Source organism: Ananas comosus, linkage group 9, assembly GCF_001540865.1.
Source record: "Ananas comosus cultivar F153 linkage group 9, ASM154086v1, whole genome shotgun sequence".
Taxonomy (NCBI): Eukaryota; Viridiplantae; Streptophyta; class Magnoliopsida; order Poales; family Bromeliaceae; genus Ananas; species Ananas comosus.
In genome coordinates, this window is record NC_033629.1 from 11,679,458 (window position 1) to 11,705,930 (window position 26,473).

The 26,473-nt window shown below is 37.1% G+C and overlaps 4 protein-coding genes across 4 annotated transcripts; 1 reads left to right on the forward strand and 3 right to left on the reverse strand.

Moving 5' to 3' along the window:
• Positions 217–7,768, reverse strand: LOC109714799 (arp2/3 complex-activating protein rickA). Its single transcript, XM_020239506.1, has 9 exons — positions 7,684–7,768; positions 6,745–7,058; positions 6,537–6,627; positions 5,643–5,710; positions 5,074–5,172; positions 4,165–4,221; positions 3,522–3,590; positions 1,927–1,995; positions 217–1,782 (listed from the first exon to the last, which is right to left on the reverse strand). The coding sequence occupies exons 1-9, from the start codon at positions 7,766–7,768 to the stop codon at positions 583–585; spliced, it is 2,052 nt and encodes a 683-aa protein (XP_020095095.1). The 3' UTR covers positions 217–582.
• LOC109715184 (lactoylglutathione lyase) lies at positions 7,984–11,668 on the reverse strand. The gene is made up of 8 exons (XM_020240075.1): positions 11,507–11,668; positions 11,301–11,435; positions 10,251–10,312; positions 9,711–9,771; positions 9,540–9,619; positions 9,304–9,374; positions 9,051–9,140; positions 7,984–8,347 (listed from the first exon to the last, which is right to left on the reverse strand). The coding sequence occupies exons 1-8, from the start codon at positions 11,612–11,614 to the stop codon at positions 8,247–8,249; spliced, it is 708 nt and encodes a 235-aa protein (XP_020095664.1). The 5' UTR covers positions 11,615–11,668; the 3' UTR covers positions 7,984–8,246.
• Positions 14,374–16,863, reverse strand: LOC109714800. The gene is made up of 2 exons (XM_020239507.1): positions 16,765–16,863; positions 14,374–16,717 (listed from the first exon to the last, which is right to left on the reverse strand). Exons 1-2 carry the CDS (start codon positions 16,861–16,863, stop codon positions 14,564–14,566), a joined length of 2,253 nt encoding a protein of 750 aa, XP_020095096.1. The 3' UTR covers positions 14,374–14,563.
• Positions 22,799–26,300, forward strand: LOC109714754 (heavy metal-associated isoprenylated plant protein 3). Its single transcript, XM_020239453.1, has 5 exons — positions 22,799–22,891; positions 22,999–23,146; positions 23,637–23,905; positions 24,571–24,658; positions 25,539–26,300. The coding sequence occupies exons 1-5, from the start codon at positions 22,883–22,885 to the stop codon at positions 25,898–25,900; spliced, it is 876 nt and encodes a 291-aa protein (XP_020095042.1). The 5' UTR covers positions 22,799–22,882; the 3' UTR covers positions 25,901–26,300.

Consider the following 26,473-nt stretch of genomic DNA (forward strand, 5'->3'; position numbering starts at 1 on the left):
TTAATATTATCTTATTATTCAGTAATTGGGAAAATTTTAAGTGCTATATGTACTAAGTGAAAGCCTTTTGTGATGCTGCAACCAAGCTGTTACAATGTGTCATTTAGAACTGTATTTGCTTTAATTAAACCATGATTAACCTAATTAAACATATTCATACAAATGCAAAATGCTCCACCATGGACAGTTCATGCCCTATATACATCACATGTATGATGAGTTTCAGGAATACACAAGCAAAAAATTGAGCTTTGCAGGACAATTTACACAATTTTGCATATTTGCAGGGTTATGCATGCATGGATGCAAAAAAAAAAAAAAAAAAAAAAAAGAAAAGAAGAAGTCTTACAGGGTCCTCTCATCTTCTGATTTAATCATTAAAAACAATTACTATTCTCTGTGTAGTAATATCAGCTACAAGTTTATAAAAGCATTCCTTTTGGATCACAAAATAAACAAAATTCTTTGACATCTCGAGGAAGAAGAAATTCTCTGCCAAGAAAAGAATAAATAACCACCAACTTAATGGTACATTATGAGCTACAAAAGCCGCTTAATGCACTATCATCAGTAACTTTAGCTCTAATTATTGGAGGTAGCAGTATTTTTCGAACTAAAAACTCCGAATCTCGGTGTCGTAGAGCTCTGATTACTCGTATTTCCACTATTAGCATCTGATGACTTACTCCTATCACTGGAACCCTCTTTTTTCGCAGAGTTGAAAATTCCAAATTTGGGTGTTGGCGAACTACCATTAGAAGGCTTCTCTGCTGATTTGCTGCTGAAAATTCCATAGCTTTGTGTCGTAGTCGCATCTCCTGTGTTCTGTTTCTCAGTAGTGCCAGCAGCTTTTGGAGTGCTAAAAATTCCATAGCTTTTTGGTGGTGGAATAGGATTATTAGGGTCTCCCGTACCTGGTTTTTCTAACTTGGCTTGCTCGCTTCTCGGTGGTGGAATAGGATTATTAGGGTTTCCCGTACCTGGTTTTTCTAACTTGGCTTGCTCGCTTCTCGGTGGTGGAATAGGATTATTAGGGTTTCCCGTACCTGGTTTTTCTAACTTGGCTTGCTCAGGTGAACCAAGATCAAAATTTCTGTATGGCGGAGGTGGTGAAGCTTGATTACTTGGATAGGGCTCTCTCTGTTTGTTATTGAATGGAAAATTTCTATATGGTGGAAGTGGTGAAGCTTGATTACTTGGATAGGGCTCTCTCTGTTTGTTATTGAATGGAACATTTCTATATGGCGGAGGTGGTGAAGCTTGATTACTTGGATAGGGCTCTCTCTGTTTGTTATTGAATGGAACGCGCGGCCCCTGGTTCGGTTTGCTATAACGATTTGTATCCACAATAGCCGGCTCTTCATTCTTTGCCCTTTCCGTGTTTAGTTTCGGATTTACCGAGTTAGGTCTTGAATCAATACCATTCCCTCTAGCATCCGAATTGAGTGATTTCTCAAAATCATTCACCACATTGGATTTTGACCTGACCAATTCCTTGTTGAAGCCACGATCCTGGGCTTCGGCTACAACTCTTTCTTCAACATCAGTTTCTGAATACGATTCATCCGGTTCCCATTCTTCTTCTTCATCTTCGCGCGCTGTCGCATCTTGGCTGAGACTGCTTTGAGAGACAGCACTTTGAACCCCTTTACTAACGGTGTCCACAACTTCGCTAACTTTTTTCCCAGATTTTCTTGAAGCAAACTTTACATGCCTGACAATAACATATGCTTTGTTTGGGTCAACATGCGGACCGCTTTCCACAACAGATACATCTTCTATCTGTTCAGAGCAAAAGAAACACAGAAGTTTTTACTCCTAGAAAGAAAAAGTTAACCTAAACTTCTCCACTACAATGTGTAGGATGCAAATAAAAATCTAAGAATAAAAGTGTATGTATCAAGGCATTAATAGGATAGTAGTCACCAGAGTTAACAGGCGAGAGAGCAGGCCCCCTAAATCTTCTTCATCTTTACCCGTCGGCATGGCTGTGCACTGTTGACAAAACATATATATTGAGGTTTACGTGTTATATCTTGGTATATTTGTCAAGAAGATAATACTCTAATGAAAAAGAGGAATCAGCAAATTTTCACACAGTATAGACTACAGCTTACAGGATTTCTGGGAAAGCAAAATTTTGACTATTACAAAGATGACTGTTGACACTGCCATTCAGTATTAGTCTTGATGTTCATGCTGAGGTATAAATCATACGGATGGACTAAATATACTCTATCCTCGCATAGTCATGAACAAAACATCCAAAACATCTAAGTTCATCACAAAACCAAAGAAAACTTTAGGTGGGTATCAAGGCACGGCACAAAACTAAGAGATTTTAGATATCTCAAATTGCAACATAAATCTGATTATTATGAATTTAGAAGTCATTGCGAGTATTTTCAGCTTCTTCGGAAGAACTAAACAACTGGAACTTCAAAGTTCAATCAGCTTCTTTAATCAACAAATCCATTAGATTTAGTTTTTAAATACTTCTACAGTGTCCCTAAATGCCCCTAACAGAACGGGCAGCCCATGACTAAACTAAGCAGCAAAAGTTACTTTATCCTCGGCAAAGACAAATTTTGATTGAAAAAAAAATGGTCCACAACCACTCCACTGAAAAGCATGACTAGGAAAGTCGACAACCACCTGATATGCTTTATGCTGTAATGTAATCACAATCACAATTATTTCGATAAACAAATTTATGCAAAACAGTTCTGCGCTTTTAAGGTTCAAGTCTATTTTCCTTTTAGTCATTATTTGTGTAGAGCTATTATGCTTTCGGAAGCACAAGGAAGTTGATGCTTTCGGAAGCACAAGGAAGTTGATGCTTCCGACTTTTTAGCCCTTAGATCAAGAATTGAAGGTCGGGATGATAATGGTCCTCCTTAGGGTTGGGTGGTCCCACTAGATTAATAATATTAATCCAAAGGTTGGAAATGGTCAAAGGGTTTAATCCAAGGGTCAAAAAGTTAGAAGCACCAACTCCCTTATGCTTCTGAAAGCATAATAGCTCTACTCTCATAATTTTAATGTGGATTCATTCATTTATAATTTGGATTCAGTTTTTGAGTAGATTAGCATCGGCTTAGGATTGGGATTAAAATTTGGATCCTTATGGTTAACTTAAATTCAGTTTCTTGTCCGAATAGGGTAATTTGGATTCAGTTATACAATTCATCGCATCAAATGCAATCACACTTGCTACTATAAGTACGTAGCATTGATGATGCTTACCACATACAAGTTAACTCACCAAATCATAACTACTTAAATGAGAAGATAAATAACACATGATGCAGGCAAGATGGTGGTGGCAATGGCGGCAATGAATCATAAGAAGAAATATACTGCCAGGTTTCCTATCAACTTAAAAGCTGCTTCAGCAAGAACTGTTCATTTTCTAGAACTAGTAAGCTAAATGATTAGTAACATAGAAAAATGCAACATACAGAGTCCCAAAATGAACTGGTCATAATAAATGGCTCTTATATGACAAATGAAAAACTTACCTTCACCCTATATCCACGCTCCGTCAATCTGATGATTGCTTCTGCTTTCACTTTTAGGTCTTTTTGTTCCTGCGAACAATAGATGAGCCTTAACAATTTGACTGGTAACCTGAATAATATTACTAAGAGAGCCACTTTCTGCCTCTTATTTAACTATTTGAAGGTTTTACTGATTAGACACAGTGAATTAAATCGTTTGTCATGAAAGTCTAGTTAACTAGCATCTTGCAGCCAAAATGACATCAAGAAAAAGGTTTATCCGCAATATTTACTACTATTTGTCATGAAATTTGTGATACATAAAGAAATCTGCTAAATATAGGTCTAAAAGTATGCTCAGAAGGCCTTTATAAGAAGAGAAATCTTTCCAAGTTGCATTCAACAATTACTCCATTCTTTCATTAAATAGATCAACAACAAGAAAGAAAGAAATGAAAGACAACCCCTACAAACGCTCCTGCATCTGAATTAGTAATCAATCATGTATTTGATTACGATTTATCGACCTAGATAGATAACAGTGGAGTCTTGTTTCAAAAGAAGAGAAGCTTTATTAATTATTAGCAGCTATATGAGTACTAGAATTTGATGAAACTACAGAACACTGACTAGTTGGGACATAATAGGTGGAAGAATTACTTACAGTTTTAGCTTTGAAACGTACTTCTTTTTTCTCTCCGCTGCGTAAAGTAAGTGCAGACTGCATCACACAACCAGATGCATCAGATCTTTTGTAGCATTAGCAACATATACCTATTCACAATTGAATATACAAATATTTGTATAGGCAGCTAAATTTACATTTGCCTAATAGTTGTTCAGAAGACAGAACATAACAGAAGAGATGGAGAATAGCATTCAAATATTAAGCGAAAGATGGTAATATTTGGCAGCGAAAAGAGAAATTTTGGGTAAGTTGCAAATTTGATATTAGAAGTCTGACCTTCATTTCAATTTAGTCTTTAGTTTCAATTGCAACAATCTAGTCTCTCTGCATAACTATTAAGTTGTCATGTGCCACATAGATTGACACATTGCTCCTTTTCAAATGGCCCCTGAGCATACATCTTAATCAGTCTTCATCATGGGGCAATGGCTCGAATCATCATCTCTCTACTTACGTTGCTTGTTCTAATGCAGCTAGACACATAAAGCCCTCCAACTTTGGAGTCCACAACTCAAGAACTTTCTTGATAGAGATAACTCTCTATGTTGAAACCTAGATACTTTTTGAATTCAACAGTGGATCTAATCCAATAACTCCTATAGAGAGTTGATAGATTGAGCACATCCTCGGAACTTTTGACAGCATAAATGAATTAGAAAAAAAAACTGAGGTCTCTTCATCTCTAGTAATCATACAGTGACATAATGGATCGCCAACTTACAATCTCATATCTTTCATAACGTTTCAATATGTATTCGGTGATTATAATGTGAAAACATAATTAGCATTTTGTAACCATCGAGGACAGTCATAGATCCTCCGTCAAAATATGAAGTCCTTACTATCAATTCTATATAGCATTGGAAGGAATAGATTGCACCTTACCTTGGTTTTCGCACGTTCCTTTTCCTTTATTTCTTGTTTATACTTCTCCTTATGGAAGTCCATCATCTTGCAAACAGGTGGATTTGCAGCTCTTTGAACCTGAGTATAATTTAGAACAGCAATAGGTTAGTCAACAACTCTACAGTTTAAACTCAACAAGTGGGAACATTGAACAAAATCAGTTTTCTAAGGTAATAAAGAAAGGCACGAAAGTTAATAAAAGGCATTGCATAAAAAGAAATTGGAACAATGGAAAACCATGCTCTCAACTCTAAAATAAATCTCTCTCTAATTCTCAGTTGCCAATATTTGTTGTCAAACGTATTGCAGTTAGATTTCAATCTGCAGAAGATGCAAATTCGCTAGCCTTAATAACAAGGCAATCCAAAATAGTGATGCCAAAATAGCGAGAGCAAACATTATATGGTTAGAGGTGATTAGGAAAGATTTGATTGTCACCTGTTGTAGACTCAGCATAAGAGACAACACAAATAGGATTCTGTGGTGCCAAAAAAAAAAAAAGAAGAAAAGAAAGATCCCTCTTTGCTATGAACGGAAAAATAGTCTACCTCAACTAAGTCGAGATTGAGCTTCATTGCACGATCAAGTGCTTCCTTTGTAGAGACAATACTATGACCTGTAAACTTAACTGAATGAGCAAGCACTTTCCGGAATAGCTACAAAGAACTTCAATCCCATAAAGAGAGCAAGTAAAACAATTTTTATGCTTCCCACAATATCAACAACAGGTAGAACATATTAGCATTTAATTGACCTGAAAGTACATGCTCTTCTCGAAAAAGAATGTTAAAAAAAGAGAAAGAACTGCAGTATTCTCAATGATAACAAACTACAACTCTGCTAACTAGTATATTAGGAGTACATTGAACATTTGATATGGTACCAAACTGTAGCCATAACAGGGTATTTTTTGAGAAAGGCTTACACACCATCATGCTTAACTATATTAAAATTTCTCTAAGGCCCCTAATTGTAGCACTAATTGTAAGTTATCATAATTTTGTGGGAGCCTATTTTGGAGGGATCAAGGAGTCACAAATTCAGCAGTTTAAAAAAAAAAAAAAATATTAAAAAAAAAAACTATTGTTCATTAAATGACAAAAAGTATATAAAAAATTATGGGATGCCTGAACTTCTTATTTGGTAGATCTCTTTTATTTACTCAAGGGCCTTGTAATAATCAGGATAAATCACCTCACAGGAGTAATGCATTATTCTAACAATCCTAATCACCACGACCTTGAATGAACTAAAACCAAACACCTAGATTGCAATCACAGAATAAAATAGCTATGGCCGCCATTAATCAGTGGATAACTTCTCCTAAGCACTGTAGATCACATCTAATGGTTAAGTTTAGATTTAAAAACTTATAGGCACAGCGTTTGGAATGCAACAAATCCTCACAAAATGGATGAAAAGCATAACAAGGATTCATATACCTTCATCAGTAACAAGCCGAACAAAGGGAACAGTGATCGCCGCATTAACCCTAGGCCCCGAAGAAGCATCGTTCGCAGTTTTCGGCTTCGCCTAAAAGCACACGACAAAAACAACCCCAAAGATCAAAACTTTAGCTATACCACAAATTTACCAACCCAAAGGCGAAGGACCAGGCGAAGAATTCATCATCGTTATCGGAAACCGTACTTGGATCGGGGCCGCGAAGGACCTCGCAGGGACGAGGTCGAAGAAGCTCTTCGGGGGAGAGCCGCGGAGAGTTCCGGGCTCCGCCACGGCTGCGGCGGCGACGGAGGGGCAGCGCCGCCGCCGAGGAGGGAGGGCGATCTCCGGCGGAGGGAGTGGATCGCCGCGACCCCACTCCGACGCCACATCGCCATGGAATTTTTTTGGGGGTTTTGTGGAGGAGGAGGTGGTGGGAAGGGTAGAACTTTTCGCAAAGAGAAACTTTTTACAGAGAGGTCCCTCGGAGAATATCGTATTAGAGATCACTGCACAAATATCTCATACAATACACGGGCTAGATAAATTTAAGTTAGGCGTAATAATAATTTGAAAAATTATTATGACTCAAGCTTCCTAAGTTCCCTACTTGTTTCACAGCAGATAAAATTCAGTTTGAAATAGATTTTCAGATAAAGTGAAATCTAGGTAGAAATTTTCTTTTTCCCCCGACTGTTGCTTTTTATAGTGGTAGAATTAAAGAGCTCTTCGTGTTGTAGTTGTACTATTTGTTTAGTAAAAAATGAATGATGTTATAATAATCTACGTAATCGATGGTGTTGGTCGCACTTCGTTCTCCTGAAGGAGGATGACTTGCAGGGATCAAAGTAAGGATCTCTCCGCGGATAGCATCGACTGCAGGGTAGGCATTGGATTTGGATTTGACGGTGTCCACCGCAGGTGCGTCAATAGAGAATTCCAAAAGATACTCGAGCTTGCAGGGACAGACCGGAGCCGGAAGTGCTTACGGCACCCCTAAGATGGATTTGAAGTTAGTCGGGGCGGAGTTTAGAGAGCTCGAGGGCATCTTTCCGTCGGTCGGAGGCAGGCAAATTAGGCCAGTATGAGTTGTGATGGATGAGTTTTACGGCGAAGCCGCTGCCTACCTTCGGCAGAAGATGTAACCTTGTGGAGAACATTTGTTAGGATGGTGAAGAGAAACAGGATGTGGGATGATGTGCTTCGCTCCACAGTCCTGCAGTGAAGCCATATTTTGGTGAACACATTGTTCTCCAACAAGATGTTTTCTTGTAAAGGTTATTGGCTCTTCATCCAAAGCTTACATAAAGTTGAACAACAGAGAGATAGACACTTGCGTACGAATCAAACCTAAACATAACAAGAATATTGAATGTAAAATGTTAAAAATACTGCTCTCGTAAAGCTTAAAACTTTCCTAGAGAATAAGTTACCAAGAAAAAAAAATGACCCGAGCAATTTGCTGAGAAATTTAATAGGATGAGATGTGACAAAACCTACAAATAGGATATGCTCATGGATTCAACCAAGATCATGTTAGAAGATTAAGGCAACAGCTTAATGGTTCTTCTTTCAAATGACTCAAATCTTAGCGGGCCATCCAACAATCGAGGCTAATTTATTTCATAACAGGAAATTAGTACAACAAGAATAGTCGCAGGCAAAATACCGAAACAGGTAGTAATGTATTATGAGCTCTAAATATGGTCTCATGATGCGACGACAGTCACCTCGCCGATTCTTTTTAGGTCGAAGATCTCGATCCAGTAGCCATCGGGATCTTTGATGAACGCTATGCCTTTCATTTTGCCTGCATCCAAGCATATAAAAAGTTTACACAAGTTTACTTTCGTAAATCGAAGTAATATAATTTCAACTGTGAGAATTCTGCTTTTGCAAATGCTGTTATGAATGCAGTACACAAGTTGTCGGACATAATCTAATACTAATCTCTTGACACAACGGTTTGGCGCACCTTGTTTAGTAGAAAATCAACCAGCGCATTAGAATAATCCATGCATAAAGAACACCACACATATATAATATAATTGCATATGCTGGTTGGATAGAAATTTAAAAACGGCGGAAGTGTAGGAATCATGAGCAGGAAAAAAAAAATTGAAAAGACCCTTGGAATGGTTGCAAATGAAAAAACAGAAAGGGGAGGGGGGGGGGGGGTCGGGGGATGGGGTGGGAAGGTTCACTCTGATGTGATTAGTTGGAGAAATTACTTAAAACTTATCAAACTTAGTTTGTGTTGTATAGAGTCAAGGGAGCTAAAATACCATTGCAGTTCTTTACGGAAAACGTGATATAATGAATTACGAGGCTCATAAGCAGGGTAACTTTGAGAAGTTCAGCTCTAATATCAGAATATGACTAAACATAAAAAGCATTGAGACTTGCACGCTTCCCATCTAACATCAGGGCATAATTTACTACTCTGATTAGTCAAATCGAGCCAACAATCAAATCCAGTTGAATGCAGTAAGTCCATTTGAAAGTAGAATTACCATCATCAGGTTTCTTCACAAATTCCACTCCTAGGCATTCAAATCGCTCGCATGCCTTGTATGTGTCATCAACAGTGATCCCAATATGACCTAGAGAAGGGGGGAAAAAAAGCTTATTAAAAAAAAAAAAAAGAAGTGTCCTAATAGTAGTGGTTATTCTGAATTATGAAGATCCACAATTAAAGGAAATATCTAAACAGGCCGGATTATGAACAAGATATGCTGCATGTAATGTATGCCAAACAATACGCACCAAAGCCACGAGGCTCTGAGTTCCCATTGTGGTAACCTTTGAATTCAGGATCAGTTTCTGTACCCCAGTTGCTGAAAGGATACAAAAGGAAGAGAAGACGATATGATTAGTGAAGATATATCAAGAAAAAAGAAAAAAAAGAAAAACAAGCTATCAACACGAGGATTATTAGAAAAGAATATCATAAGAGAGAGAATGAACATAACTATCAAATCATAGGAGGGAGGGATCCTTACTGGGTGAGCTCAAGTGTAGCCTTCTGTGAGAAGGTCCACACAGTTCGCTGAACTGGATCAGCTGGTGCTGATGCAGTATCCTAAACACGACAAAGAAATATCATTTTAGTGTTTTGAAGTCATCAAGCAGAATAAATCTCTGGGAAAAGAAGGTGAAAGTCGAAATCCAACCTCGTAGCCAAGAAAATACAAGCTGAACTTCATTTCAGGGAAATCCAGTCGCTTCAATAACCTGGTTTTTCATGCAAGAAAAATTATAAGCCTAACGCCCAAAATTAAGTGAATAGGAAGAACTCCAACAATAGAACTTGTAATGGCTTCTACTATGTTTAAAGAAATTAACATAAGAAGTATAGATATGAAATAGAAGCTCTACATTGTTGCAACTTTTTGTTAGCTTCTTGGTATCAATTTAATTATACAAAACATTTTTGCATCGTCATGACTTCCAGCAAAGCAAATAAAAGGGACATTAATTGAAATTAATTAATCAAAATAGGTTTTCTCTGGGCATGGAGTTATGCTTGTCAGGTCAAAATGATCCTATTCAGGTAGCTTGAATTATGGATGTCACAATATACATTCTGGGTACATACTCTAGACACGTGCCAGTGTTTATCATCAGCCAATCATTGATTTATTTCTAAAATTGTAAAGAATGTACCACAGAACAATAAGTAACCAAGAAAAGGATATCTGAATGGAACTTACTTCATCCCCAACACACGAGAGTAGAAATCAAGACTCACTTTAGGATCTTTAACTCGAAACATCTGCAAACCATTAAAAAAACCAAAAATTCAGATTTGCTTTGTCAACAGAAGATTACCCTAAAAAACCCAACTGCCTAACTCAAAGGGGAAATACAAGAAAATAAAGGGAAAAGTACACCATCAGTCACTAAATTTACAGTGAAATCTCACTTGCGTCACCAAACTTAAATTTGTTTCAATTGAGCTACTATAACATGGCTACCGGTTCATCTCTTGGCGATGATGTAATCACTGATTCAGCTGCCAACACACTTCTCGGAGACGGCGTGATAGTTGAAAAATAATTAGTCAAACAATGTTGCAACTTAATTAACTTCAAGTCATTGCCACATCATCTTTTGCTAGCTGAATCAGCTATCACATCATTCCGTAGAAAAAATGATTCAAATGTATGTAAACCTCCTTATCTATAGGCCAATTTCAATTAGACTCCTTTAACTACTTTTCTTTTGATTGACACCCTCAACTTTTAACTGTATCAATTTTAGTTACTTTCCTAAATCGAATTCGAGTCTCATTGAAATCAACGATTTTGTTAGCTATCGGTTATCAATTAATGAAATCAGCAATTCCACCAGCTGCAAAAGTGTTCACACTAGATATGCTTAAAATTATCACAAGGCTTAAGAAAGTTCCCAATTTTATTGGTCAAAATAACATTAAAAATCAAAATTGGGGTTTGTCAATCAAACAAAAATACTTGAGGGGTTTATATCAAGATAGCCTATAGCTGAGGGAATCCCTAATCATAGAAAAATTGAAACTAAACGTAATGCTCTTATCGAAACAATAGTTAGAGTCCAATGCTTTAATCAAAACAAATCGAAATTGAAGTTTCGATGATCTAAATGAATCTTTAGCATAATTTCAGTGATCAATAGTTTAATCAACCTAAAATTAGATTAAAAAAAAAAGAAGAAAGAAACTTCGCCCTCAGATCAAACAAACACTCATTTCAACCCTAAAAAAACACCAAATTAGGGCTCACCGTTTGCTGCAAGAAGTAACCTTTGGTGGCCTCGTCGGGCTCCGATCGGAGACCGGGGTTGTTCGCAGGAGCCTCCTTCGAATCCGAAGAGCTCGCCATGGACGACGAGAACAACGGGCGAAATCGATCAAATCTCTGCAAACACACAACGGATCATCACACGAACCAGGGTTTCGGAAAGAGATCGGGGAGAAGAGACGGAGCACCTTGGATTGGGCGCGAATGGCGAGGACGGGGATGCGCGGGACCGAAAGGAATTTGGAGGAGATGCGGAGGAGAGAGAGAGGGGAGAGGAGAGAGCAAGCGGTGGCCATGGCCTCGTGGGCGGAGTGGTGGTATATATAGTGCGTTATAGCTTAAAGTTTTGTGTTATCCGGGTGAGTGGCGGGGTTGTAAATAGTAACAAGTGCGCGGTGCTTAAGGTGTATCCACAATGGCCTGCAATAATGGAGTATGCACAGGACAGGATCTTTACTTTTTATCTATAAACCTTAACCTTAACCCCCATTTTATCCCTCAAACACTTCTAAAAATATGGATGGGGTTAGCTAACCCCAGCTAATTCCACCTCAAATGAATTATCCCGGATTAGCTAATCTCACCTAACCCCACCAAATTCCAACCAAACACTATTTTCTATTCATAATAACCCACTATCCTTATTATCCCACCTACTCCAACCAAACACTATTTTTCACTATCCTGACTTAACTCTAACCTGCAACCAAACACAAAAATACTTTAACCCCACCTTAACCCTAAACTTAACTATATCCCTATAATAACTAGTTTTTCCTTAACCCCGAACCAAACGGTATATTGGGGTTTTTTTTTGCATTTGGCCCTTTAAAAAAAAAATAATAAAAAAAAAATCACAAGTAGTCCTATCAAATTTATACATCATAATTTTGGTCATATTTCCGCGGCACCACATCAGCATCGTGCAAGCTGACTAGGGAGGGGCATTAAGTTGAACACAATAAACTATTCACCGTGTTCAAACACCGTGAATGGTTCGCCGTGTTACATACTTATATTCTCTATGTTCAACACTTATATCTTTTCGCAATATCTATATTTTTCTTAGACACAGATGATGAATAGATTATCTTGTTCAACTTATTCCAGCACCTTTATTCTTGCTTGTATGACGTTTACGTGGCGCTTGCGTAGCAGAGATAGAGTCAAAATTGTAATTATAAATTTGGCGCAATTATTTATGAAAATAAATTTTTTGAAGGGACCAAATGCAAAAAAAAAGCCCTATAATTTTACATGTAAGTAATCGAAAAGCTAAAAAATACATTTCATAGATACGAAGATTAGGAAAACCTGTCTAATGAGGCAGCTTACTAGTACTAATAATTTATTAAATTTAAATTATTAGCTTTAATGTTTAATTTTGATTTTTATTGCTAGAGCTCTGGGCCCACATATATTATGGATTTGCTGGTGTCTCAAAATTTTGTCATTAGTAAAATAAAATGATAATACTACTAAATAAGATGAGTATGATTGTTATGCATGAAGAAAAATTTTACTTTATTTTGATTTTTACTTCTTTAGGTTGACAAGGTTTGCTATTTGTAACGTTTCAGGGCCTCGAGGCTCTATCATCAGTTAATTATTATTTTTTTAATTTCTACAATATAAACAATAAATCTATAATTTTATATAAAAACTTTTCCAAAACACTAATCATTTTGACATAAAAAATAACAAAATATTCAAAATAACAAAAAAAATAATTGAAAATAATTTGTTATTTTACATATTTATTATTATTATTTAAATGATGCCTCTTAATAAATTTGTTACATTTTATCTGAAATGATACATTTGTTGACAATATTGTAGAGATTGGCAAGAAAAAAAAAGTCTAGTTATACCTATGAAAAAAGAAAATAGTACAAGGTGAAAAAACAATACTAAATTTAAAATATAGTGTAGAGATTGATAAAATATAATAATACAACAGTGCCTTCGAAAAAATAATAGCATAATATAGCAACGGCAAAGAACACTAAAGTATAGTGTAGTAGAGTGTAATTAAGTCTAAAAGTTATAAAATAACTGTTATTCTCAAAAGTTTAAGCTATCAGATAACAATATTTTATGTTATATATTGAACATGAATCAATTAGCATTCACCATGAAAGTTAATGAGCTATTATGATCATGATATCTACAAGTACAACTCAACAAACAACCACCCCAAGTGTTTTTCTTTCAGCATATGTTTATTATTCTACCAATTCACACATCAATCTATTATTTCCGCACATACATTCGAAACTTTTTCGTCAGAACCAAAGAAAGAAAGTATAGCAGCAAGAAGACATCGAATAATGGAAATCACTTACAGTTCAGTAACTTCAGACTTTTTAAGTTTTAACAACCAGAATTAAGATTGAAAACTATCGCGATAATATAATCGAACAACTGAAAACTTCGAGATGGTACAATCACTTTTGGTCCTTTTGTCACAATCACTGTTAGTATCATATAAAAGCACTTACTCAAGAATATACCAGCTACAACACTACTAAGCATTCACATTTAACAGGCACTGTATAAATAGAATCGATGAACTTGAAAAAGCGATTAAGATAACGCGTCAATTCCCTTGGAGTTTGGTGCAGAACTCCTAGATCAGGTAAAACCAAACAACAAAGAACTCTCATGCAACCCAGAACAGCCATCGAAAAGCTTCCCCTATATATGTTTATGACTTTATGCAGGATTTGGCGAGCATTGTTATCACTTCTCTAAAAAGATTAGTTGAGCTAAAAAGTCGACAAATCTAACATTAGATGTTACCCACATGACAGCACAAATGTGAAAACACAGGATAAAATAGCATAAAGGAGAGTACCTGGCACCTGCAGCTGGTTTTTAACATGAGCCACATTGTCAGATGCATATATTGGGAGCCGACATCTAAAATGGGATCAAATTTGCATTGACAGAGAATCATGTATCTAAGATTCAGTTGAATCAGAACTTGCGAGCAAACATAAATTTCACAAACTAAGAACTGAAATATCAATACTAGAAAACATGTACAGTCACATGAAACAAACAGAAAACTTATATCATTTGGTAAGTTTTGCTGGATAAACAACAAAATGTGCATGCTAAAGTATTCAAAACATTCACATCTAAGTTGCTGCAACAAAATAATTACATGAAACAAAAAGGAGCCCAAAAAAGAGTGTTCGACAAGGTGATTAATCACATCAAAACCTTACTTTTCAGATTACTCAATTTCGGTTTTCATAAACCGAACATCCCCTTTTCATAGCTCGCAAATTCTCTTCCGCAACTTCCACTTCCCTCTTCAAATACTCCATATTTATTGGGCGCTTCAACTTATCCTGCTGTATTAAACCGATGGCTTGTCGGCTTTCGTCTAACTTTTTCTCGATAGATCTTAACTTGCTTTCTAATTCGCTTATATGGCTAGAAAGAGCTTTCACGTCTCTTGCTTCTTTCTCTGTTCTCTGTGCCTCTTCGAGCCTACGTCTAGCCTTTTCCAGTCTCTCCACTCGGGCTTGTGGTTCTCTCAAACGCGCGATCAGGTGCCTAACATTAAACCCGAACTGCTCAAGTTTTCGAGCTTCCCTCAGCAGCTTTTCAATCTCCAAAGGGTCGGTATCCCACGACGTTTTCAGTGCTAGCCTCATCAACTCCACAAGTCTATACCACTTCGCGAGGTAAACATCTCTCCTAACATCTTCGCCGACGCTCGAACTAAGTAATCCTCTGTAGTGTGGGTCTTGGGGAATAAGCTCAAAAAACCGGGGATACATCCGAATAGCCTCGCTCCCGTAAGGGTCGGCCCTCTTTGTGGTTGTCTTATCCCGTCCGCTGCTCTTTTCGTCTGCTTCGGGCGAACTCGGTTCCCATTCCGTCAAAAGCCCGCGGCGTACGAACTCCTCCAACTCCTCAACAAGACGTCGACTTTGATCCTCCCCCTCACAATCAGCACTCTCTTCTTCGCTGTCGTCGATAATTACTACCTCAGATCTCTTATCAGGTACCGAAGGTGTTCGTACATTAAATTCCACATCGAAATCTAAATTTATATTTTCTTTCTCCGCCTCTCTTTTAAACTCAACTGTTTCTGATTTTCTCCTCTTCACACTATGCTTTGGCACCATATGATCTACCCTATTACCATCATTTTCCTTCAACTCCTTGGTTACACTCCCTATATTTTCCCTTTCATTCTCTTCTTCATGTCCTTTCCGTTTGTCCGATCCATTCGATCTGCTTTTGCATGCGGCATCCTCTTTCTGACACGTTTCGATGAACTTATTCCACCAAGGAATGTAATCCGCGCTTGTTTCGCCGCATCTGGTTATGCTCGGGACGTAGATTTTGGATCCATCGAGGCCGAGCGCGTGCATTTTCTTCGACGACTCCGGAACGGCTTGATCGTAGCCGAATTGCCTAGCGACCCGATAAGGCCGATACTCCTCGGAGGAAATGAGACCGTCGCCGAAAAAGCCGACCAACGTAGACGGCGAAACAACCGCGAGAAAGTCGGGAAACCAATCGGGCGCCCCTTTCTCGACATGAATCACCTCTGGTTCGCAACTGTACCAATCGGGCTCTTTCCAATTACCGCCGTTCTCCGAGTAGGGCCTCCACACGAAGCACCGCCCGTCGCGAAACACGCGGAGGGCCTCTTCCGTCGTCGTGACTCTCCTCCTCTTACTCCAGCGCACGATCCGAGCCCTCGACAGGGGGTACACCAAATTCCGCGGCGGCGGCGGCCGCAGGCTCGCGAACCGCTCCCAGACCCAAGCTTGCAGCAGGCCGAACGGCGCGGCCGACACCTCGACCCGTCCCCCTCTCCCGGCGCGAATGGCGGAGGCGATTCGATTGAGATCGCGGTAGACATTGGCGGTGGCGATCTGCGCGAGGGCGATGCGGTCGCCTGCGCTGAGCCGGGCGGCGATGGCGAAGGCGCGGGCGGGGATCTCGCGGCGCGGGGAGAGGGGGAGGACGAGGAGGGTGAGCCAGTAGGCGAGGAAGCCGAGGTGGCGGAGTTCGGGGTCGTCGGCGAGGTGGAGGAACCAGCGGAGCCAGAGGGGGGAGGGGACGCGGCGGGAGCGGAGGGCGGCGGGGTGGAGGTGGAGGATCTTCTCGCGCTCGACGAGGAGGCGGAGGCGGAGGCGGTGCTCGGAGGGGGAGAGGGGGCGGAGGAGGGGGGAGCCGGAGAGGGGGAGGGAGGAGAGGGCGTGGGCGTCTTCGAGGGTGAAGGAGGCCTCGGCGAAGGGGAGGAGGAAGGAGGAGGTGGCGGGGGACCAGAAGGGGAGGAGGGCGGAGAGGGCGTGGTCCGGGTCGGGGCGATGGACGGCCCAGGCCGTAGACGTGAGGCTGGTTGACGGCCGGTCGTCGATGCCGGCCTGCGCCAGATTGATCTTGAGGTCGGCAGACGCGACATTTCTCTCACCAGCGTCCAATCTGGGTGGAGCCGGCGGCCCGCGGAAGGAGAGTTTCTGGGAATTCCGCCGCCGCGGCGGACGGGGACGGAGTTGCTCAAGGACTTCATTTTTTTTTTTTTGCTTTGTTTTTTAGGTTTAGAGGTATGGGAGGAGAGGAAGAGGGAGGGAATTGTGGAGGAGGAAATGGGCGGGGGGGGGAAGTATCAAGTATGCGAGGGCGGAAGACTAGGGAGGAGGAGGGACGGGGGAATTGAAATTTAGGGTTTTTTTTTTTTTTTTTTTTTTTTGGGAACTTTTGACGGGCTGGTTGGCGCATTTAGTTTTCAAGGGACAAAACGGCTGAGCGCCGTAATGATAGCCCGGTCCGGCACGGGTGCTCACACTGTGGCTCAACATAGTGTCTCAAATCGACTTGACAGTCGACACGAGGGCCGTATCAAGCTATCGAAGTCCGAAACAGTATCGAAATCATAATGAGAATAAGCGAAAACGAAATCAAAATAATTCATTATTTGATTCTATTTGGTTCGCCATCTGAATTGGAATCGAAATGAATCATTCTCATTGTCGGTTTTGGTTAGATAGATATCAAAACGTAATCAAATTAATGTATCAATTTATTTTTATAATAATATTAGTTTAAATTAAATTGAAAATTAAGAGATTTAAAAATTTACTGGTCAAAATTTAAAACGAATGTCGAAATTTTAAATATATTTTTTTAAAAAATTAAAAATTAAAATTAAATGAATAATTTAAAATATAAAACTAAATTTTGATTTATTCAAATTCAAAACTTAAAATTATAATTTCAATTTCAATTTGAATCCATAAATTTTAATTTAAATTTTAAATAAAATATGAATAAAACTTTAGATTTGAAATTAAATTTAAATTTAAATTCAATTTTATAAATTAGATTCGAAATGCTTAATTGAATTTTATTTTTTCATTTAAATTTAAATTTATAAATATAATTTTTAAACTTAAACTTATGTTTTAATTAAAAAAATAAGCTTAAAAAAGTTAAATTTAATCCGAATGAATTCATTCCGTCCGAATTCAATTTCTAATCCGGCCTCTTACTCCAGATTGAAAAAAGAGGTAATTGGGGTGATTTCCATTCACCAGAAAATCGGAATCAAAATAAAAATTTCACAGACCAAATATGGACAAAACGGATTCATCCATTCCGATTTCGATTCTAGGGTGAAAAAGGGGCGAACCAAACATGCTCTAATCTCTCTTTGATCCTGCGGAAAGATTGTGTTGTGTAAGTTAAACATAGACAACAAAAATATTTTTTATATATTATCATGTTCTACATATCGCAGTGAGTAGGTTTGATATTTTCTTTTTACGATATCAACGAAAAACGGAGGAGCATATTCCTACTTACTTTCATGCCAACTCTATTTTATTTTTTAGCGCTAAATAGATCTCAATACCAAACGGACCGTTTAGTGAAAACTGATGAGCATTATTATATGTATATTGCTATTTATTTTGGGATACAACTAAAAATCTTTATATTCCGCTATATAATAATACGAGAGGTTTTAGAAAATCCTACCTGTCATCTCTTTCTTCTCTCTCTTTCATATTTTAGCAAGAACCACGTTCTTTGTAAGGGAGCTAGCACCTCGGTGAGGATATCGATCAAATCAACAATCTCGTGTAGATACCTATAGAGGTCGGACGCGTGTGCGGCTTCAAGAGAATCAATTCTACGATCATCAAATTGAGGTAAAGATTTATCCGCGAAAAAGGTAAAAATTCGATCTTGATTTTCTCCTTTAATCTTAAAGAACATGAGGAATCCTAATTGCGTAGTTTTTGAGATTGGATCTCGAAAGTTTTCAAAATCAAATTTATTTGATTTTTTTTTCCATTGCGTTTTTACCCTACGCAATTTTCTTACAGTGGTATAGTCTTAATGACTTTTGTTTTATTTTTGTTTCTCTTGACGGTCAATGATTTTATTTAAGGGTTAAGAAAAAAAGCATACAAAACTTATATGAACTATGGACCTTTAAATCTTTCAATCTATTTGATTTGAGTCGGTCAGCAGTATTTTGACTTTAAAATTCAAATTAATTAATTATTTTAATCAATTTATAATTTTGAAAATTGTATAAAATTTACTAATTAAATCTGTAAATATAAATAATGCATTTAAATTTTCAAAATAAAGTGTTGAATCAGATTAAATAAATTAAAATTTGAATAATAAAATTAGAATTTGAAAAATTAAATTGCTGATTCAAAATGATTCATACGGAATAAGTTTGGTATTTTTTTTTAATCTAAAAATGATTGTTTAAGTAAAGATGGATTAGGTTAAGATTAGTATTTTAACCGGATAAAACCGGTACCATCCATTACGGCACAAACACATGTACACATTTTATCTTACCACGAAGGGGCCATGATGTTCACCTACACCAGCACCACCACGACGCGTCCTCTCCTCGGCCCTCGCGAATTTTCCTCCACGTGTGCGTCACGTGACGGACCCTAAATTTCCCAAAATACCCCTACAGAATCTTCCAGAACCGAAGAAAAAATTTTAAAAAATATATCAGTTATATTACTATATAACTGATATGATATTCTTAATTTATTATATTATTTTTTGAGTTTATTCGTCCATCGTAATTAATAAAAAATTATTTTTATTATATTTTTTTGAATAAAGAGATATAATTAATTAGTTATTAATGATATATGGTATAAATATTATTATTATTATTATACATTAAATTTCCTCGAACTGAGGAGCGGACGAGGGGCGATTGGGTAATTTCGAGATTTTCGAGGGGGCGGGGAGGGGGGTTTTGTGCGGTGGGCCCCACTGCCATTTCGCCTCCACTCCCCTGAGTTCGCGCGTCGAGGCGCCACGTGGGCGCGGCCTCCGTGGTCAAAAACCGGCGGCGCTCCCGTAGGTACAACCCACCACCCACCTCATCATTTCCTCCCATTCCCCTTCCCCCCTGGGAGATTCTATTCCATGGACCAGAGTTGTAGGCTTGTAGGCATTACCGTGGAGTCCCCTTTCGGAAGGAGTGATAAGTAAAAATTAAAAAATACAATATATATATATATATATATATATATATATAATATATATATATTAATAATATAGGGTTAATTTTCATACAACGCTCATAAACCTATCGATAAAAAATAAAAATTTAGTGATATACCGATATTAATATTTGTCCCTCTGGTTTGTTATTGTTAAAGCAGTATTAATAAAATAACACTTTTGCCAAAATATCCTTGCAAAAATTTTCAATGGTCGTCTTCTTTTTTTCTATTATCACAAATAATATAAGAGGGGTAAAAAGATCAATTTACTTCATCCACTAAATAGCGTTAAGTATTTTACTCATAGTTAACTATAATTTTCTTACGGATCCTGGCAGTAGGGGTATATTTGAAAACGTTAGAACTTTTGTAGGAATAAATATGAAGAGTTGAACTTTGTAGAAATACTAGTGTAGGAACCCGCGTGATGCAGCGGATATAATCATATTTGATTAAATTTAATAATATAAAAAATACTTTAAAATTTTTAGAATAAAATTATAATTTAATAAAAAATAACGAAAGATAAAAAAAATTATAGGAGAAAAAAATGTGTTACATAGAAATCGGACCCCTTTGTATCCTCATTTAGGGCATTCTCTACTAACACCGATGCTTTTGTGAAATATCATAGCGCCTTCAACCCTTTTTCGGCAAGTTCTATACATTACAAATATAAGTGGTCGACATCGAGGGAGAAAGGTTCGAGGCTAGGGTTAGAGTTCGACTCACTCGACGTTGACGGTGAGAGCGAGGGCGGTGCGCTTGCGGGCTTGAGGGGAGCGGACGTAGTAGGCGAGGTCGTTGTCGAGAACGCCATTTGCCGTGCCCACAGGCTTCTCGGGCAACGATTCTTAGAAAATAGAAACTAATGAGAGAGAAGTCGAAGTAGCGACGTTACAAAGAAGGAATTATGAGATGGGAAGTCGAAGAGACATACGTTATAAAAAAAAATTAATAAGACGGGAATGCGAAGAGGTAGACGTTACAGGGAAGGAAAGCCGAAGAGACCGCTTAGCCATTTGGTTCAAAAGAGAGGCAAGTGAGGGTGAAAGATAGGCTGCCACGTGGTAAGATTAGGGGAAATAATGTTAAAGTATAAATATCTACTATTCGATATGTTTATAGCAAGTTGTGTGCAATTAACCCAAAAATATAACTCGTCTTAATTCATTCTGATTCTCCTAGTAAATAGAGCGGAAAGCGGGAGAGCTCTTTTTTCTTATTATTCGTCCTAACCAACTATCACAAAAGTACGTGCTGATAGATGAAAGGACGCACCCATTGTATTTAAAAATTCAACCACAGTGCTTGCGGGTTTCGACCTGACTCAATCCATCTAGACGTTATGTCTACTGTTGGGTCTCTTGCTGTTAGGTTTCTCATAGACCACAGGCTCACTTAACTTGTTAGGCTCATCCAACTCAACTTATTAGTCCCCTGAGCCTATTATGACAATCAAAAAATTAGACCTATTTTACCACAATAATAAATAGCCAACAGTTCGTCCTGATCCGATAAGAAATGGAGGGAGTTGGGAGGCCTCCGTTGCCCCCGAACCCGTCCTTTTTTTTTTTATTTGGAATTACATTATCAAAAGCAGTCACTTTTATATTATAAAAAAACAAAAATAAAAAATACTAAAGTGAATATTCAATAAAGCTAGATGTAATATTTGAAGTTTTTTGTATATAATTTAACGAAACTAAACGGAGTAGCTGACGAAAAGAGAAAAATGAAATTACAGGATATCAAATTAATATACTTTAAATTATATGATACTAAAGTAAGAAAGTGCGAAACCACAGAGGTGGTATTTGAAGTTTACCGTATTATTTTACAACACAACACTATCTCACAGTAGAGATTAAAAAGTTATTCGGTAAAAATCTCTAACAAGCTCTTTTGTATATTTAAGTGCTCATGTATTGTGGATCACAGATTCACACATAGAAACTTAAACTATCATTCCAGAAACCCAATAAAGGCATGTTTGTTTCAACATAAGTAGACTTAGAGTGGAAGTAGACTTTGGGTTGAAGTGAAGTTTAGATAAAAATTAATTCACTTCCGCTGTTTGTTTCTAACTGTGGAAGTGCAGTTCTGTAAGTTCTGTTGTTTGTTTGGTAGGAAGTAGATGACGTAAAAGGTGTAGCTCTCCAGCCCCGGTATACTTACCTCCGAAGTGATATTATTGTCTATTTTGTAACTTAGTGAATAATAAATTATAATAAATAAAAATTAATATAATTATATATGTATATAATTATATATATATGTATAATTATAAAATAAAATTTTAAAAAATTATATTATTTGTTTGTATATAAATTACAATAATGCAACAAATAAAATTCTAAAGTTAAAAAATTATTAACATTTAACAAATTCATTTTTCATCATTTTCTAAATATACAAATTAGACAAAAAATATATTAAAATTTACCTAACCAAATTTGATCACATTACCTAACCAAATTTAACAAGTTCCTTTGCCTCTTTGCACTTCACCGGAATTGACTTCGCCCCGTGGGACGGCGAAGTCAATTACCCTATTTTGGGTGAACTCGACTTTCGGCCGTAATAAAATTACGGCAAAACAAACAACGTAAGTGATAGTTTACGGCGTAAACAACTTTCCCCGCTCCGCTTCCCTCTCACTTTCATCCAAACAAACACCCCTAAAGTGAATTTCTCTTTTCCAAAGCAATGGTCTATAGACCTTGGTCCATGCAATTATTCTCGGACCCCACCAGTCCACATGCCTCGGCATGACATGGTCATGGATGTGATGATGATATTGATAATAATAATAATGTTATGACACGAACCAATCCAAATTAATCCCCCAAAAAATAAAAAAACAAAAAACACTCTTCGGATCCGAACCCGAACCGGGTCACATTCCCTCCTCTTTCTCCCTCTATTTATACCCCAACCACCACCATTTCCCCCTCTCCAAGAACTCAAACACAATACATCGTGTAGAGAGAGAGAGAGAGAAAGAGAGAGAGAGAGAGAGAGAGAGGAAAAGCAATGGGTGAGGTGAGTTTTTCTTTTTCTTTCTCTTAAGTTTTTATTTTTATTTTTGGTCATTTAATTGGTAATATTATTTTTTTAAATTTTTTTTTTTTTTTGAATGGTGTGTGTAGAAAGGAGAGAAGGGAGGAGAAGGGGAGAAGAAGAAGGGAGGAGGAGGAGGAGGAGGAAAAGACGGAAATGCCCCCGTGGTGTTGAAGACGGAGTTGCATTGCGAGGGGTGCGCAAACAAGGTGAAAAGGGCCATAAAAGGAATTGAAGGTATTCTCTATTTTTTTATTTTTATTTTTTTTATTTCTAATCTAAAAAAAACTTTTGATTCCTTAACAAGGAAAAGTAAGGCATCTTATTTCTTAGATTCTGGAACTTTTCCCCTAAAATATGTTTCTAAAAAAGAAAATATATATATATTCTCTCAAAGTTTTTTAGTCAAATTTAGGAACTTGATCTCTTTTAATGTTTTCACTATCGATAGATGCAAATCAAAGAGATACTTTACTAAACTTTTTAATTTATTACTGTTTTATTAGGATCAATTGATTGAATATTATTATAAATACAGTATAGTTGGAGATGCTCATCGGAGAAATATGTTATTAGAAATACTTTTATATTTTGATACGCTTTTAATGAGTAAAAAAAGATTTAAAAACACTTTCAATATTTTTATTTTCTATACGATAAAATTACAGTAATAATCAAATAATAATTAATCAATTATTTTTTTTATTTTTCTTATTATTTTTTCAAGGGGTGGAGGGGGTATCATTGGACATGGTGAACGATAAGGTGACGGTGAGGGGAAACGCAGATCCGTGGGAGATTAAAGAGAGGTTAGAGGTGAAGACGGGGAAGAAGGCCGACATCGTTTCACCCGCCAATCCCCCGAGAAAAACCAAGAAAAGTAATAATAATAATAATGGCGACCACGACAAAAAGAAGAAGGACGGCAAAGTCCGCGACGGTAAGAAGGACAGCACCGATTTCTCTAAGGACAGTGACATCAAGAAACCCAAAGAGGTGAAGTACATAGCATATATTTTGCCGCTTTCTGTGAGCATTAAATATAAAAATATATAAATATTATTATCTAACCGTTTAAGATTTTATAATATAACTGCAAGTAAGATAAAAACATACAGAATTTATTTAAATTATGAATAATTTTAAATTAACTATCAAAATTTACAAATTTTTAGTTTAATTATGTAAATTTTTGTTTTGTGTAATTTTAGGCCGTTGATAACACTTTTGACTTTAAAAAATTTAAGTTAGTAATTTATTTTAATAAATTTGTAGTTGAAAGAATTCTACCTTTATAGATAGACGATGATCGTCAACCAAAATGTATATAGTTTTAGATAAATTTTACGTATTTTTGCCGAAAAATGATATTAATTAATAATTATAGGATTGTAAAATAGATATTTTGGGTGAAAGAATTATGTGCAATTTATTATCCAATCTTGCACCTAAGTTTTTAGTACATTAGAATTTTTTTTTTAAGTAAAAGCCATTTTTATATTATTTATTTGAGGGCCAAATTGTAATGTTGGGAAAGAACAAGGAGTTTGATACATTGTCCATTAATTAATTAACTAATAACTAATGCTGCATCTAAACTAAGTTAATGATTTATTTATTAGTTAATCATGTGGCTTATTTGTAATTTTCTGAATTAACAGTTACCGGTGTCTACGGTGGTTCTCAAAATTCGTCTCCATTGCGAAGGGTGCGTTGACCGAATCAAACGAACCATCTCCAAAATTAAAGGTAATAATAATAATTTTTTAAATTAATCTTATTTTTAAGTAGGAAGTTAATTTTGTACTTGGGTTAAATATGTAAAAGACCCCTCTACTATAGGTTATTTTAAAACGTATACTTTTAACTTTGTTTTTAATAAACTGATAGATCTATGAAATTAAGCAGTGATTTATATCTGATTTAGCTGGTTTTAGTATTTTTAAAAGTTGATGGGCGCGAATTATATTTTCAGTTTACAAACTATGAGATTCGGAACACTTTGATATTTTAAATTTTAATTTGTTATAGTTTCTAACTAATTTTTAATTAGCAAATTAAAAATTATAACAATAACTTAAAATTTAGTCACTCGTGTGAAAAGGTTGGGGACTTTTGAGTGCTATCAATATATAGGAAAATTTTCAAATATTACTTTTGTGGTTTCGTATTTTTTCATTTCAGTATCTTATATAGTTTAAAATGTATCAATTTAGTATTCTGTATTTTATTTTTCATTTTATTTTGTCCCTCTACTAAATTTTTTTATTAAATCAGTAACAAAATTTTTTATATATAATAATTTAACGAAGTGAGAAAAATAAAATCATATGGTAAAGACACTAAAGTGAAAAAGTGTGAAATTATTGGGGTGGTATTTGAAGTTTATTTAAATATATATTTTTGAAACTCGCGAAAAGAATTTTTTCTAAAAAGAAAAAGGGATTAGGGGCCTTGTTTGCGAAGCATCTATAGTTGAGGGGTCTCGGCATATTTTTTGCACTTAATACCTACTAGAAGCTGCGTAGCATATTTTTTTTACCTGAAATGCCCCTGGGTTGGGCGATTTTTACGATCGTGCCCTCATCGTCATCTTCCTCATCTTCTTCCTCTCGCTCCCTCCCCCCAGGGGTGGAGGAGGTGAAGGTGGACGCGGCGAAGGATCTGGTCACCGTGAAGGGCACCATGGACCCCAAGTCCCTCCCCTCCCTCCTCAAGGACAAGCTCAAGCGCGGCGTCGACCTCGTCCCCCCCTCCAAGGACAAGGACAAGGACAAAGATGAAAAGAAGAGCGGAGGCGGCGGCGGTGGCGGAGGAGGAGAAAAATCTACGGCGCCGGCGCCGGCGCCGGTGGCGGCGGCAGCTGCGGCGGCGGCGGCGGGGGAGTCGAGCAGGTTCGAGTACTACGCGCCGTACGGGTACCGGATGGAGATGGCGCACGCGCCGCAGCTCTTCAGCGACGAGAACCCTAACGCCTGCGCCGTCATGTGAGAACGACGATCGGAAGGAGGAGACGCGCGCCTCGTCACCGTCCCCGGTGAGGTTACCGCCCCTGTTAGTGTATTGTTTTTTTTTTTTTTTTTTTTTTTTTTTTTTGAGAAAGGCCCCTGTTAGTGCTATGCTATTAGTGCCTTTTATTTATATATGTTCTTTTTTCTTTTTTTTCCTTGGGAGGAGAAAAAGAAAAAGATATATTGTGCATAGAAAATGGTGTAAAAATTAGGGCATTTGTTTGGGTGGTAGGTCCTGTTTGTTATTTTGGTTTCTGGGTGGAGTTTAATCCAATTTTGTTTGTTTGTTTTTTTTTTTTTTCCTATTTTGGTTTTTGGTAGAATGAAAACTGGTGTAAAATTTTTTATCTAAGGATTATTATCAGACCCTTTGTTTTTTTTGTTTGGATGCAAATCTCTGATTCAGTGGAGAGTGCTAAACTTGTATTAAAACAGATGATTAATAAGTTGTCAATTGAGAAAAAAATTGTTTAAATTACATCAGCTTTTTTTTTTTGGTAGATTTTTTTTTTCATTTGAAATTTAGAAGATAAAATCAAAGGATGAGTTAAAT